We start from the raw sequence: 16,402 nt of genomic DNA, 5'->3' as shown, positions 1-16,402 counted from the left end.
ACAATGTTTCTGAATGTGCTTTTGTAAATGACAAATAGCAACCTGAGTGTGTGACATCTTATTCATATTCACTTTCCAATTCCACACCGGTTATTTTCCCAGATCCTAAGTCTGTAGTCCCATTCTGACTTGCTCAGAGAAGTGCTATCTAAGCATACAATTACCTCTCCTGAGAAGTTTAGGAAAGGTAGCTTGCCTTTCTTTTCAAGCAACATATCCAACATCTTCAGTTAACACATGGAGGGCAGCACTGAGCTAGAATAAGTTCCCTCATGATTATTTAAATGGTCCGTTATTTTAAAAGGATCTTAAGATCCATTAAATATTCATGAAAGGAACTTCTTGGCAGTTCCTCCATTGTAGGTAATTACAGGGGGTTTAAAATATCTGACGTTGCTTGGAAGCACACAAAGCTCTGTCAGCTGCAAGCAGACAGCTGATTTGTAATTTAATTAACATCCTGGCTTGTCCTGTTCTTTGTGGCAAAAAGCGGGAATGTATTTCCTTTCATTTTTGAGTTTTGTTTGAAAAAAATTCAAATGGAGCACCTGGGAGAGCTTTTCATCCCTCAGATCCGTCATGTTCCTTACATCCTACTCCAATCCCCAAAACATTCCTCTTTCAACTGTCCTTCGGGACAGCTGTATGGCTGATTGTGGGTCATTGGGTGTTGTTTTCCGTTTTGTTTTGTTTTCTTTTGGAAGAGTAACTTCACTTGAGGAAGATCTGGGTGTGATCAGCAATCACTGAGCTTCAAGCCGCCCTTATTAGCTCTTTGAATAACGGATTTGAAGAGAGATTTATTTGGCCAGAGATGATTTATTCAATGAACATTGATTGAGATCTCCTTATGTAGCCGGTACTGAAGGACAGCAGTAACCAGACTCCATGGAGTTTCAGTCCAACAGAGGAAGCAAACATTAAGCAAATGATAATGGAAATTAAATGTAAAATAAAAATGAGATGAGTTTTCTGAAAAGCAAGTATGGGGTACCCTGAAATCCTGCGAGGCAGGGAGTGGAGTGGTACAGGAAGATAAGGGAAGCCAGGAGGCCCCCTTGAGGAAGTAGAGGTGAAAAATCATTCCTGGTCCATCTTGTGCTTCTTTCTCCTATTGTCCTCCTATCTAATGACCCCCCCCATATGCATAACATATGGATGACTGTTCCTGAAGGAGGGACTAGGATAGTGGCCAGAAAGGATGGAAGGGGGAAAGAGAAGCCTGCGCTTGCCAAAGTAACATTCAGAGAATTTTTTTTTTCAAATTAAAGAAATGAGTGTATTACCAATCTGATCGTTGCCTTAACCATTCTTCTATCTTGTATCTTCTTCTTTTTCTTTCTTTCATTCATGTTTTCCCTCCAGAAAGGGAGACAGGGAATTGGAGAGGATCATGCTAATGGAGAAGGGTCACAGGTAACAGATAAGCTAAGCTATCATGGGTAAAGGAGCTGGAGAAGAGAGATGGCTGACTACATACTGTACAAGTCTCTAAGTAAATGGAATTCCTAAAAAGAAATATCGAAGTATTTAAATGAAATATGCTCCTCAAAATAAGACAGTAACTATTTGGGCCCAGATAAGCATGTATTGTTTTGGGAGTTAAACTTCATTTTGAGAGGATATGAAGACCCTTTATTTCCATAGAGTACATTTGTCAAGACCACATTCTTCACTCTTGATTTTCTCTATTTTCTGATCTTCATTTACTTCTTTCTTAGGAATCATTGCTCTTTGCAAGTTCATTATTTACCTAATTTTCTTACTGACTTTATGCTTCTTCTAAAATATGTTGTGTTTGTTTTTTCTTTTCCCCTGCTAGAGCACATTAATAAAACTAAGAGTCTTCCTTCCAGTGGTGGTCTAGCAGCCACAGCTGTGTGGTTGATGCTCTGGCCTGACCGTTCTGCAGGACATGGACAATTGTCAGGGTTCCCTGCCCTCTAAGAGCTGAGATCACCCAGAGGGGGCTAACACAGAAAATGCTATTTGTCGCTATTGTTAACAGAGGTGGTAGAACTAACAGATGGGGGGCATTTCCTAAATGTCAGGCTTTGTGTACGAAACTGTAAATCGTTCCTTAATTTTATACTTGCATCATAATGTTGCTTTGAGTTTTCAGTGGGATACTCTTTCAAACACTCCTAGCAAAGGGCTCCCATGGGTCGGGTTCACTTGCTGTTCCAGAGTGCACAAACCTGGTCTGGCTCTCGGAGTTTGATCTGAGTCTCTCATCAGAACAGTGCCGACGCCTGCTGCAAGGGGGAAGCAGAGCACTTCTTATGCAGAGACGGAGACAGACCCAGATTTTATTTATGGGCCTTGAAAGATTTGTGACTTCTCCCTCAGCTCTCATGCACTTCGCCAGTGCAGTATCACCTTCTAGCCTGTGCAGGAGGCCTTCAGGTGATGGGTCAGATGCATGGAGGCTCCTGCCTTTGAAGTCTGGATAACTCAGGGTAGTTTGGACTCACGTGGGCATCAGCAAAAGGTTGTGAGTCGAATCTAGTCAGACTTCCTGTCCTTTGTCCATCTACATGGGAGGCTCTGTGGTTGAAAAGGAATGTGAGTATGATTCCATTCAGGTTCGGGTAGGAGAGCTTTTTGATCAGGTATATCACAGTATTGCTCAGATTATTTAAGTTTAGTTCAGTTAAAGTCACATTTAACTGGTCTTTTAGTAAGTGCCATCATCAGTGGAGCACTAGAGATTCAGGGATGGTTATGGCTACATCAGTGCTCAAGAGTCACTCAGGGGCTGGTAGGAATGATAGGCACATGGGCAGGTCTTTGCAGTGTAAAGCTGTGATTTGATGAGAGAAATCTGTGCTGAACCCAATGAGAGCAGATCCTTTCAACCTTTACAATCAGAGAATCCTTCCAAGGGGAGATAAACCAAGTCTGAGGATCAAGGACCTGAAAAGCTTACCTGATGAGGGAGTCCATGAGTCAGGGATTAAGCTTCAGAATGGGGGATAAGCTTCAGAAGAGGATAGGATTCCAGAAGTCAGGGACAAAATGAGCTAAGACCCGGGGTGGGGGGGCATGAAGAGCATGTCTTCCCTGTCTTGAGCTCTTCTTAAAGCTGAGAGAGAAAATATAATCTGATTTCAAACTTGCTTCTGCTCCAGAGTCCCCTCTAATGGACCAAGCCGAAGACAGGAAGAGGAAAGCACAGATTTCAAAACAGAGGCCTTCTTTAAGTGGCTCTCCTTTTACAGGCAATACAGAAATCCTCAAAGATGCCCAGAATGGTGTCAGTAGTTAATAGACAAGCCCTGGCATGAAAAATAACTCAGAATTGCCCAGAATGTTAGGACTGATTCTGAAATCAGGATGTGACCTTTTCAGAGTTGCTTAATCTCCCTTATTAGATGACTCTTGAAGATTTTCTAAGTATTATATTTCCTGAAAATAAAGTGGGTCTCCTAAGATCTTTGAGGAGCTTCAGAAGAAGATTCAGGTACTTTAGCTCCAGAGTCAGAGTGACCTGTGTTTGAATCCTAGCTTGCCACTCATCAGGTATGTAATCTTAGAAAAAAATGCCTAACTATGCAAGCCTCAGATGAGGAGAATAAGAACACTTATCTCTCAGGTGTGAAGATGCATATAAAGAATTTAGCATAGGGGCGCCTGGGTGGTTCGGCTGAGTGGCTGACTCTTGCTTTTGGCTCAGATTATGATCTTGCAGTTGTGGGATCAGACCCCGTGTTGGGCTCTATACTCAATGTAGAGTCTGCTTCGGATTTTCTCTCCCTCTCCCTCCAGCTCACTCTCTCTCTCGCTCATGTGCATACAAAAATAAATTAAATGTATCAATTAAAAAATAATAATTTAGTATAGCTACTGACATTATTATTGACTTTAATATTGGCATTAGTGTTAGGATTCGTATTTCTCTTAATAATAACATTTGTTTTAATATTGATTTTTGTCTATCTAGTATAAAGCAAAAATATGATTTATAGTCCAGCCAAAGTTGAATCCAAGCAGATTCTATACCCTGTTAGGGTGATTCCTTTTGAGGCTTGCTTTTTAGTTAAATATGGCACTTGTCAGCAGATATTGTAACCCCTTGCTTCATCATCTCTTGCAGGACACTGGAAGAAAACAAATTTAAAAAGGAGGGGGACTATGTGGCTGGCACTAGAAAGGGCATCATTTAGCTCCCTTGGGTTGTTCCCTCTTGTCTACAGTAAATAGCAGTCTGCCTTTCAGCCTTGTGTCTTTTTTTTTTTTAAAGATTTTATTTATTTATCGGGGGGTGGGGGGAGAGAGTGAGCACAGGCAGACAGAATGGCAGGCAGAGGCAGAGGGAGAAGCAGGCTCCCTGCTGAGCAAGGAGCCTGATGTGGGACTCAATCCCAGAACACTGGGATCATGACCTGAGCCGAAGGCAGCTGCTTAACCAACTGAGCCACCCAGGCATCCCCAGCCTTGTGTCTTGCCACACGGTACCTCACATCCCAGTTTCCACCCAAATTTTACATCAGGCTCACCAGATGTAAAATGGGGATTGGTGTGTGCATGATTTGTGGGAGGCGGTTCCAGAAGGAAACTGTGAAGGATGTGAGGAAGCATCAAGAAGTTCTGCAAGAATGTAGGTCCAGGTGCAGACAAGCTTCAACCCCAATCCTATCAGATGCCTTGGAGTGTATTTGGCCCCACAGGATTTATTTCACTTGAGGTATAGAAGTTGGGGATTCCACTATAATTCCCAGGCCCATCTAAGTGAGGATGCTTCAGTCACCCAAGTGTGATCATTCTGAGAAGTATGCAGTTGTGGGCTTTGAATGTAGAGAAGGGATTTCCATGAATTTGGGGGGATGTGCAGTAGAATCCACTATAATCCATTTCAGGATTTCATTATTCCCCCAAAACATCATCCTCTCTTATCACTTATGTCCTTTATACTTGTTAGTGCCTTTGCTTAGAATATCTCTTCCTCCTTTCTGTTATCATTCTAGATCCTGTTGCCAACTGGGAAGGCTTAGATGGAGTTAGGGATGACCTATTTCTGTTCCCACAGAACTCAGTTTATACTTGTCGTTAGGACTGTGAATTGTGGCTTAGCCACACATGTATGGAACTCATTTAATATTCCATGGTTTTCTCAAGGTCAAGAACTGTTTCTTATTCAATTTATATTCTTAGCAAATCTTACTGAAAGAAATGATAAGGCAGAGAGATAGAAAATACTTAAGAATACGATGTCCTCTAAGATTGTGTCAAGCAAGTGATGTAGTTGCCTTTTTTTTACTTAAACCTGATTTCATAACATTTTCATAACATGAAGGAGCTTGCATCCTGCAGCCAAAATAACTTTGTAGCTTAAGCAAATGATCCCCATTTCATCCATTTGTTTGTCCTATAACTTTATTCAACAAATACGTATTAAGTATATGTGCCAGGCACTTGCCTCAGGACTGGAGATAAGAGGATAAACAAGACTCAACTGTCCAGTACTTGCAGAATCTTATAGTCAGTGTGAACAACACACACATACATACACACAAGTACACAGGCACATAACTTGATAAAAATTCCAGGGAACTATGGGAACACCCACAAAATTTCTGACTTACAGTTCACAAAATGTTCCCAGAAAAGATAAAGGCCAAGTTGAAGCCTAAAGGATCAATGAATGTTAAAATGAACAGTTTGTAACTAATCAAATATTAATTGAGCATAAAGATTGGTTTTATAGCTTAATTTAAGGCCCTATCAGTCTTAAAAATGTGTCTTACATTTATGCAAATAGTTTAAAATAAGTTATTTGTGACACCACATAAGTTCAACTGAGTTTGTTATCTGTGTCTTGATAGTTATTTGTCCAAATAGTTCAGAAAAAGTGTATTTTAATAGACAGAATCTTTCTCTAAACCAGCTAAATCTCACTAGAAGAATCCTGGAGGAGCCACATAATCCTTTTAACTTTGCAAGATTTTGCTTTTGGCATTCTTGGATCTTTATCAGAACACAAGCATTTCCTAACTGTTATAAGTAACATGAACATGGTTTTACACATGTGAAATGTTAAAAAGCTTAATAAATTCCTCAAAAAACCCCAAAATGTAATAACCACATAATCCAGCAATTCTACTTCTGGGTATTTATGTCAAAGAATTGAAAGCAGGGTTTTAAAGAGACACTTGTATGCCTCTGTTCAGAACAGCATTATTCATGATAGCCAAGAGGTAGTAGCAACCAAACCACCCATCTACAGATGAATGAGTAAACAAATGTGGTGTGTACATACAATGGAATATTATTATTCAGCCTTGAAAAAGGAAAGCAATCATGTCACATGCTATAGCATGGATGAACCTTAAGGACATTATGTGAAATAAAATAAACCAGTAATAAAAAAAAATAAATACTGTATGATTCCACTGATATAGGGTATCTAAAGTAGTAAAATTGATAGAAATAGAAAGTAGAATGGGTAGAGTGGTGGTTGCCAGGAGCTGGAGGTTGGAAAAATTGGGCATTGCTGTTTAATGGCTATAGAGTTTCAGATTTGCAAGATGAAAAAGATCTGGAGATTGGTTACACATTAATATGAATATACTTCATATCACTTAACAGTTAAACCTGATTATGATGGAAATTTTTATGTATATTTTACCAGAAGTTTTAAAAATATGTATTTTTTTAAAAACCTGAAAGTAATGATATGTTTATATTCATTCCACAATCCTGAAGTAGGAGTGGTGAAATAAGTGTTCAGAAGTCATGGGGGCTCTGCTCAGGTAGTGGTGTTGAGGGGTACCTTATAGTACAAGGAAGCATGAGTTCTGTCCTATGGGTGGTGGGGGCTGCTGAGTGGGTTTAAAGAGAAGAACTTGCCAATTTGTGATTTCAGAAGGCCAGGCAGTGCAGCGTAGAGGAAATCTCTACACTGGGAAAGAGCGATCTCAGTGGCAGTTTGTACATCCCAGGGGTTCCCTGTACGAGAGCTAATCTGAACCTGAATTTGGGCAGTGGTGGTAATGGGGGATGAGGATGAAGTAGACTCAATAATTATTTAAGTATAAATTTAGGCAGACTCAGTGAATTTTTTTTAATTTTTTGTTTTTTCAGCGTAACAGTATTCATTATTTTCATTATTTTTGCACCACACCCAGTGCTCCATGCAATCTGTGCCCTCTCCAATACCCACCACCTGGTTCCTCCAACCTCCCACCCCCCGCCCCTTCAAAACCCTCAGATTGTTTTTCAGAGTCCACAGTCTCTCATGGTTCACCTCCCCTTCCAATTTCCTTCAACTTCCTTCTCCTCTCCATCTCCCCTTGTCCTCCATGCTATTTGTTATGCTCCACAAATAAGTGAAACCATATGATACTTGACTCTCTCTGCTTGACTTATTTCACTCAGCATAATCTCTTCCAGTCCCGTCCATGTTGCTACAAAAGTTGGGTATTCATCTTTTCTGATGGAGGTATAATACTCCATAGTGTATATGGACCACATCTTCCTTATCCACTCGTCCGTTGAAGGGCATCTTGATTCTTTCCACACTTTGGCGACCGTGGCCATTGCTGCTATAAACATTGGGGTACGGTTGGCCCTTCTTTTCACTACATCTGTATCTTTGGGGTAAATACCCAGGAGTGCAATGGCAGGGTCATAGGGAAGCTCTATTTTTAATTTCTTGAGGAATCTCCACACTGTTCTCCAAAGTCGCTGCACCAACTTGCATTCCCACCAACAGTGGAAGAGGGTTCCCCTTTCTCCACATCCTCTCCAACACATGTTGTTTCCTGTCTTGCTAATTTTGATCATTCTAACTGGTGTAAGGTGGTATCTCAATGTGGCTTTAATTTGAATCTTCCTGATGGCTAGTGATGATGAACATTTTTTCATGTGTAGACTCCGTGAATTATTAAATTGGCAGATGGGAGAGTGAAAGATAGGATGGAGTCTGGCTGACTCCTACTTTTCTGGCTCAGGTGGCTACATAGACGGTAGTATTTGTGTGGTTTGGAGGCTTACCTGGAATTCCTGAAGCGGGGCAGTTGTTCCCGCAGTTGTTTGAATGCCTGGGAACTCTTTTCAGTTGCTAAAATAGGCAGACCCTTGGCCTTGATTTTTGAAGTTCTTTAGAAGGAAGCTCTGTCTCTGGAAATTGTGATTCTTTGTCCCAGAATCTGATTAACCCAAATCAGTACTCCTTCTCTTTGAGTATGAGAGGAACAGAAGATTGTCTTCCTTTTGAGGCCAACAAAAATAATGTGGGTGGTAAAAATTGTTCTTCATTTCCAAGGGAACTTTAGTCTTTCACAAATTCTGAAACAAAATTACATTTCCTGAATGGAAGATATTAGAAGTCTGTTTCTTTGCTCAATACATTTTTTTTTTCCTTCTCCATTTCTGACCTAGACATTATAGCACACACTTAGGTACTCTGGTCATTAGAAGGAAGGCTTCGGTAAATCACCTCAGTCTCATTTGTTTTCCCCTTCCTGTACCTTAAAACAGAGATAGTATATTATCTGGTAAAAACAAATCATCAAAGTCGGTCAGTACTGAGGCTTGTTCAGTGTTCAGTATCAAGGTTGCTTATGGTGGCCACCAGAAGAATCTTCAGCAAAGCCTCATATTTATTATCTGTTCAGTCAACAGTAGGTATGCACGGGGTCCTGTAAGTGAAGTTGGAATAGGAAGTTCTTAACTGTACCCTTTGCAACACTAATGCTTCTGCTCTTCTTTCTTGTCTTTTCTCATAGAAGTATCGATACCAAGATGAGGACGCTCCACACGATCATTCCTTACCTCGACTAACCCATGAAGTAAGAGGACCAGAGCTGGTGCACGTATCAGAAAAGAACCTGTCTCAAATAGAAAATGTCCATGGATACGTCTTGCAGTCTCATATCTCTCCTCTGAAGGTCAGTTTGATTGTTCTCAGAGCTGGCAGCAGTGGTTGGTCTGCAATGCTAAGGGAGATGTCTGTTGACCCGATGAAAGGAGTCTTTTTTTTTTTTTTTTTTTTTTGAAAGGAGTCTTTGTTAAAGCACTGTAGTGGCCCATGGTTGCCCAAGGGTCTTTCTGTGGTTTGGACGCTTACCTAGAATCCCTAATAGGCAGTTGTTCTTGCGGTTGTTTGAATGTCTGGAAACTCTTTTTTAGTTGCTAAGATTGGGCTAAGGAAAGAGCAAGGGATGAAAATTGAAAGGGAAAATAAGGTAAACACATACTTAGAAAACCCAGGAGTACATCAAGATTCTGTTCAAATGCCATCTCTCTACCCCTATACCCAGTCCTAGGTAAAACAAAGGAAGTAAGTATAACATGTTAGCACCTAATGTTCACCTTATCATGTGGACTAATAAAAAATCTGTGTGAGTTGGCCATCAACATCTCAGTTTTATACTGTATTTCTTCCTGTTTGGTGTCATACTTTTCTGACACTTTCTACTTTTTTTCTTTAATTTTTAAACAATGTCTTGATAAATGGTATTTTTGCAAAGGACAATTAAGCAAAAAGACTTTCTGTGCTCTTTGGTTGCAAATTACTCTTTTCTTTGATGTTGCTATGGGATTTTGTGCTTTAAATAAAAGCTCATAAATGTCGATTAGAGTTAAAAAAAAGAAAAGTGGAACTAGACTCAATAATATAACAGAAGTGAATGCAGACGAGAAACAAAACAAGACAAAACAAACTAACAAACAAAAAAAAAAACCCTACTAAAATAATACTTTAGCGCTAAAGAAAATGTTTATTTTGTTAGCCAGAATATTCACTCATCACTATTTCCATATAGCTGTGTCAAACAAGCAAACAAACAAAAACCCTACTAAAATAATTCTTTAGCACTAAAGAAAATTCAGTTTATTTTGTTAGCCAGAATATTCACTCATCACTACTTCTATATAGCTGTGTCACAATAAAAAACAAAGCCATAAATGTGGCCCCAGGGCCTTCTAGAATCTTACTATACCTTCTAAGACATCAGAGAGGCTAAATTATGTTCTAATATAGTTCTGAAATTTGGTACATTTTAAGTACCCTGGCATCCTAAAAATGTATTATCAAATAAGCTAGCTCCATTTACCACCAATTAATTAAAATATTAGGTTGATTGTCAAATTCCAATAAATATGTTATAATGTGTAAGAATATGAAAACATTGTACCACTGGAATTCATTGTACAGTTCTTCCCAGATTCTTTTTAGAAATCATTGAATGACTGATGGAAATGGGTATGTTTAGCCTGGGGAAGAAAAGATTAAGGGTTGAAGGGCAAGGGATTTCCTTCTTACACCTCAGGAACTGTCCTGTGGAAAATATTGGTGTCACCCAGAGGGCAGAAACAGAGCCACTGTGCATAACTAACAGGGAAGTGTATTTGGGATCATTGTAAGACCACAACTCCTGTCAGTTTGAGCTACCCCAGACAGGTGTAGACTAGTGCAGGAAGCAGTGGTTGCCTGTCCCTAGGAATCTTCCAGGCCTGGCTGACAACCTGGTAGTGATATTGCAGAAGGGACTGCTTTAGCAGGAGGGTACACAAAATTGTTTCTAAGGTCCAGTCTGACTCTAGGACTCAAAGATTGTAGTTTGGGGTCAGATGAAAACATTCCTCTTTAGACAAATACTCATGTTTGCAGACAAATGCTCATCCTTACTCTGTGTAAGGATGTAGAAGTTGAGAAGGGCCAAGGGTGGGAGCCTGCATTTCATTAAGAGTATTTAAATCTCAGCTTTTTTCTATTTCTTTTCCCTTTCTTTTCTTTTCCTTTTTTTTTCTTTTTGTTTCTTTTCTCTTTTCTTTCTTACAAGAAATCTTTGTAAGAACCTTCACAGAAACTCCCTTCTTTTCTCCCTGCTTGTCTTTCTCCCTTTCCTGGCACATTTTAATTAGCTCTAGAGCACAGCTCCCAAGTGTTGGGTAGGTTCATCAGGGCTAGTCTAAAGCTAAACTGCTTATAGTAAGTAAACGAACAAATAAAATAAATAAAACAATAAAAGCGTAATAGAATGTTCATTTTGTATGTTAAGTCTTAAGCATAAAATTGTCAAAATATCTACAGTTTGGGTGATTACACATGTGTTATGCTACTTACTGCCTCATTTGGAAAATGCCTTTAGAGTTAAATGAAAAGTTTGCTTTTTCTGAAGCTCGCATCTCGAAGGAATCTTTCCTGTTTTTCTTTATCCCTTGCCTTCCAGGAATCTCAAAATTAAGCATCTTCAATTGTGATTGTCCGTAGCATAGGCTTTCTGTTTCTGTTTCGCCCTGCTGTTTTATTTCTTATTCTCTTTTTTGTAAAGATGATTTATTGGTTCTTGTGGTTTTACTGTAGTAGTATCTTCTACTGATGGCACTCCCTATTGGTTTAAAAGTGGTCATCTATGAGCGATAAACCCCTGATAGGAAACATCCACGTAGGAATATGTTTCCGTCCTTTTTGGAGTCACCAGTGTATGGTGTGTCCCCCAAGGTACTGTGAAGAGGAGGGAAGAATAAGTCCATCTGGGATTTCTGTGCCTAGACTGTGAAATAACAATTTCGGAGCCAGGACTTTTTCCCCATGACATTTTAGAGGTGTTGTTGATGCTGAACAAGATGTACTTTTAGATCATCTTAATGAACAGACTGTGTACCTTGTTTGGGTCAACAATAATGATGGGGTAAACAGGCACAATTTTTCTAGAAACACACACACACACACACACACACACACACACTGATAGGTAGAGTTTGCCAGTTTCATGGTGTAAATACTCCCATTATGGCTGAGTTTAGACTAGCAACCTGAAGCCACTGACTGCATTTGGAAAAAAGAAGCGAGTGAGGCTTCTTAAGTAAGCCAACATGAGCTGGCTCCAACACAGGCAGGCTCAAGCACATGCATTTTTGAAGCAATAGGACACATTTCCTAATCAACTTGTTAAGGGATTATTACATTATCACAGTTCAAGTGTTCGGAAAACCTGCCATGATTAAAATCTAATGTGTTATTTTCTCATAAAGGAAGTCTATTAGAGTCAGAGAAATGCTAAGAAGGTACAAATTCTCAATTAGACCTGGCTTATTTTCAACTTCTTTGCTCCTTTGATCTTTCTGGTCCTCTTGGGTCAAGCATTAAAAGAGGGAAGAGTGAAGAGGCAAAACCCACAATCAGATAATGCCCCTGAATCTTACTTTGGAGTCAATGCAGCTCTCTAGTATTAATTAGAAATTTACATATGGCATGCCTGAATAGAGTGTGAGATGGCTAGATAACAGTTGAAATGCTGCACAGAGCAGGCTCTGAATCATTAGCAGAGCAATCTTACCATTGCAGGTTTGTCAATCGTTTCTTCCATCATCGCTTATCACTGGAAGCCTCGGTTCTAAGAGTCATCTGCCTTTGGTGCACACCTGCTGCCTGGCTGATAGATGGGCTTGCTTAGCCTGCTTTCATTGGAATGCCTTGGCCATTGTGAAATACGGGTTTAGAAGGAGAAATGCAAGTTTGCAGTGAATTTAACAGAATTTGTTTTCTTTACCTCAAGATGGGAATGCTTTCTCTTCAGATGCTACCTAGAATCTTCCACAAAAGAAGCTGGCTTATAATAAAACATGAGAATTTTCTTTTCCATTTAAGTCAATTCCATAATATTAATTGGGTCTCTACTATGCACATCATAATAGGCGATGGGAAATCCAAGGGCAGTAAAACATGATTTTACATATACTTATCACTTTCTTAAAAGACCTCAGGTCTAATTATTTATTACTTACTCTCACTCCGCAACAGAAATTCACATTCCTGAAGCTTATATACTGTGAGACCTCAGACATTCTGGAGAGTACTCTTTACAGAGTATCTGTTGAGAGAGAGAGACCAGGAGAGCGGATGAGGGAGGAGGAAAAGTCAGGCTTATTTTTAAGAACCTGGACTTTAGAATACCTGGATTTCAATCCCACCCCTTTCATTCGGTAGCTATGTGACCTCGATCAAGTTAACCTCTCTGTCTTAGGCTCCTCATTAGTAAAATGGAAGTAGCAATAGTATCTATCTCATGGGATTTGTGTACTAATCAAATAAAGTAATATATGTAAACTGCTTAGAAAAAGTTTGGCACACAGTAACCACTCACCAAATATTGTTTTTGATTGTATTATTATTATTATTAGCCAGCTATCGTGACAAATACTTTAAAATCACTTCATTTATCTCATTTTATCTCTACAAGATTATACACGATTTTAAAGTTAAATAGTTTCCTGCAATCCAAGAACCAGTAAATCGGAGTGCAAGTAAATGTAACTTAACCCAGGTCTCTCTGGATCCAAAGCTTGTGTGTTTTTTTTTTTTAAGATTTTATTTATTTATTTGATAGAGTGAGAGAGAGAGCACAAGTAGGCAGAATGGAAGGCAGAAAGCAAAGGGCAAAGCAGACTTCCTGCTGAGCCAAGAGCCCAGTGTGGATCTTGATCTGAGCCAAAGGCAGTTGCTTAACCAACTGAGCCACCCAGGTGCCCTGAAAGGCTAAATTCTTTATCACTCCTGTGCTACATCACCTTTCTCTAAACTCTTCTATTTTTAAAGAGATCTCAGATTCAAATTTTCACTTATCAGGTCCTTTATTTCATATGGCCTTATCCTTAAAAATAATTATTAAGCAGATATATAAGGGAATGTCTAAGAAATAGTTTTCTAAGTGAGAGCCAACAACTGTGATGATAGACGGAAACTTTATGAAGAAATAGAAGGAAAATAAGTTCTATCTTTAAAATACCTCAGTTCACCCAGTGATGAACTTCCAAGGGAATATGTTCTCTCTGCTCCTGTGACTAAAAACAAAACAAAACTAGTATTTGGGAGCTAGTTTCCTTTTGAAAAATCCTTTGACATTGTAAGGATGTGTATCTTGGCAGGAGAGACACACTTTGTCTTGAGCAATTGAAGAATTTTCTTCACTGAGATCTACTCCTCACAATAGACGTATCTGTCGGTGAAGATCTCAAATAAGTCCAACCAACCACAGCCATCAATCATGTTCTTCTTCCCAGGACCTAGCAAGACCTCATTCTATAATTTTTACTTGGTTACTTATTCTTTTAAAATATTCATTCCATATATGCTTAATTTTATAAACCAACTTACCATTTTCCAAAATAAGCAGTGTAAAAGTTACACATTCAACCACAAATTAATAAAGGAAGAAAGCTCCATTTCAGGTTAACAAGATATTTGTTCAATCAGAAATCCAGTAGGTTGTTCTAATTCTACTTTTCTGCATAACCATAGGCTTTGTTTTAATAAATTTACTATCAGTTACCATCATTACATGAACATCCCACAGTTAAGTTTTGTATTGGTTTTGTTCATTATTATGTCCTTAGTCCTTCAACAAACAATTGTTGGGTTAATTATTTTTAAGTGGCTATACAAACACTCATAAATAATCCCCTTCTGCGAGATTTGTGTCATTAATATCAAAACAGGCAAGAAATCAAGGGACAGACTTCTTGTTTTCCCATTTCTGTTGTCCTCTTTTCCCTGACCTACTCATCATTGATATAGACTGTCATCAACTTTCAAGCTGATATTTCCTCCTGTATTACATATCTGAAACATGTCCTAAATAATGGCATCTTGCAACTAAAATTGGCACTATCTCCTAGGGTACGTAAAAAAAAAAATTGATGTGTCTTACAGTTAAAGCCATCTTAGATTCAATGACTATTTACAAGGAAGATTAAAGCTGTTTTTCATAGATTGGTGTGAATATCTTTAATCAGATAAATGTGATTTTCTGCCAGAATAAACAGTTCTAGAAGCTTTACTGGAAAGTCAGAATAGGAGAGGTTAGGATATATTTCTATACCCTTGGAACACCATGCATTTGTTGAATATATATGGGAAAACAGTGGAGAAACAATAGGCAATGCAAGTTTGGGGAAATTGTAAGAGAGATTGCTTATAAATGAAGAAGCTGGTATATAAATTGTAGGCAAGAAAGATAACGAAGTGTACTTTGCTCCACTGTTTCCTTACCAGAGTTGCCAGACCCGGTTTATAGGAAAGTATATTTTACCCAACAGTATAATAATCCCCCTTCCTCCATGAAACCATCCCTGTTAATTCTTGCCTGACTTAGCTTTTTAAAAATATATATTGTTTTATTATTCTAAATAGTTTTTGCATAACTATGTATTGTCCTTTCCATTACATTTGTCTTTCTCTTAATAAGTGTGCTAGCTCCTGGGGGCGCCTGGGTGGCTCAGTGGGTTAAGCCTCTGCCTTCAGCTCAGGTCATGATCTCAGGGTCCTGGAATGGAGCCCGTCATCAGGCTCTCTGCTCAGCAGGGAGCCTGCTTTCCCTCTTTATCTCCTGCCTCTCTGCCTACTTCTGATCTCTGTCAAATAAATAAATAAAATATATATATTTTTAAAAAGTGCAGAAGCTCCTGTAACTAGACCATATCTTATTCTTATTTTGTTTTATTTTCTTTTTCCTCCCTTATTTTCAGTCATCTATAATGAAATTCAACCAGTATTTCCCAAATAATATTGGTGGATTTTTATCAGCCAATAATATTGGTGGATTTTTACAAGAAAAATAAAAGCATGAATGCTGAAATTATTAGGGAATTTAAATCCACTAACTTTTTAAAGCATTTCTATAAGTTTTTAATATGATAATATGTAATAGAAACCTGTAAGATGGGACTATGGTTATTATACAGTATTTCCCAAACATATTTGGTCATGGAATGCTTTTTTGCAAATAAAATAATTTTTTGGTTGGACAGATATACTTTTGAAAATATTAAAGCAGAGACATAGCCCAAGGATAATATAACCAATAAGAAATATAACATAAGAATTCATTCTAGCCCTGAAATCAGACTCAATCAGATTCAAATACCAGTTCCTCTACTTACTAGCTAGCTAATGTGAGCTTCCTCAAGTTACTTAACTTTCTCTAGCCTCAGTTTTTATATTTATAAGACAGTGGCATCCACATATATGCCTCTGTGATATTTGAGAAAGAGCTATTCAAAGATCTTAGCTCAGAGCTTGACACATGAGAAATAAGTAAAAAAAATGATAGTTATCCTTATTGTGAGTGAGGTATTAATATTATTCTGATATTTTAAACTAGAAACTTGGGGATTAGTTTTGTAATTTTTTTTTTTTATCTTAAGTTCTTCTTTGTTTTCAAATACCTTAGGGTTCTTACCTCCGTCTTTGTAGTTTCTAGTTCATATTTTCATTACTTCCCGGCAGAAAGTGTTATGGTTACTGTAAAACATCATGGGCCTGGAGCAAAAAAAAATATGTGTTTGAATTCTGATTCTACACTTTCTGGCTGGATAAACTTGGGGAAATCATCTGGCATTTCTGAGATGCAGTTAAGTTTAATATGAACCAATCTCTTACATGGTTTGGCTGATT

General features: G+C 38.5%; 1 protein-coding gene across 7 annotated transcripts in view; it reads left to right on the top strand.

The window, feature by feature from the left end:
• The window catches only part of DLG2 (discs large MAGUK scaffold protein 2), a 1,545,411-nt gene that overhangs the window by 551,320 nt on the left and 977,689 nt on the right, over positions 1-16,402 (top strand). For all 7 annotated transcript variants that reach the window (XM_004763483.3, XM_045071283.1, XM_004763486.3 and 4 more), the window contains one exon: positions 8,730-8,891. In XM_004763483.3, coding sequence (XP_004763540.1) covers positions 8,730-8,891 — 162 coding nt within the window. The remainder of the gene's footprint in view (positions 1-8,729; positions 8,892-16,402) is intronic.

This window comes from Mustela putorius, unplaced genomic scaffold, assembly GCF_011764305.1.
Source record: "Mustela putorius furo isolate JIRA1106 unplaced genomic scaffold, ASM1176430v1.1 tig00003987_pilon_pilon_pilon, whole genome shotgun sequence".
Taxonomy (NCBI): Eukaryota; Metazoa; Chordata; class Mammalia; order Carnivora; family Mustelidae; genus Mustela; species Mustela putorius.
This window is presented reverse-complemented; position numbering and strand designations above follow the sequence as displayed.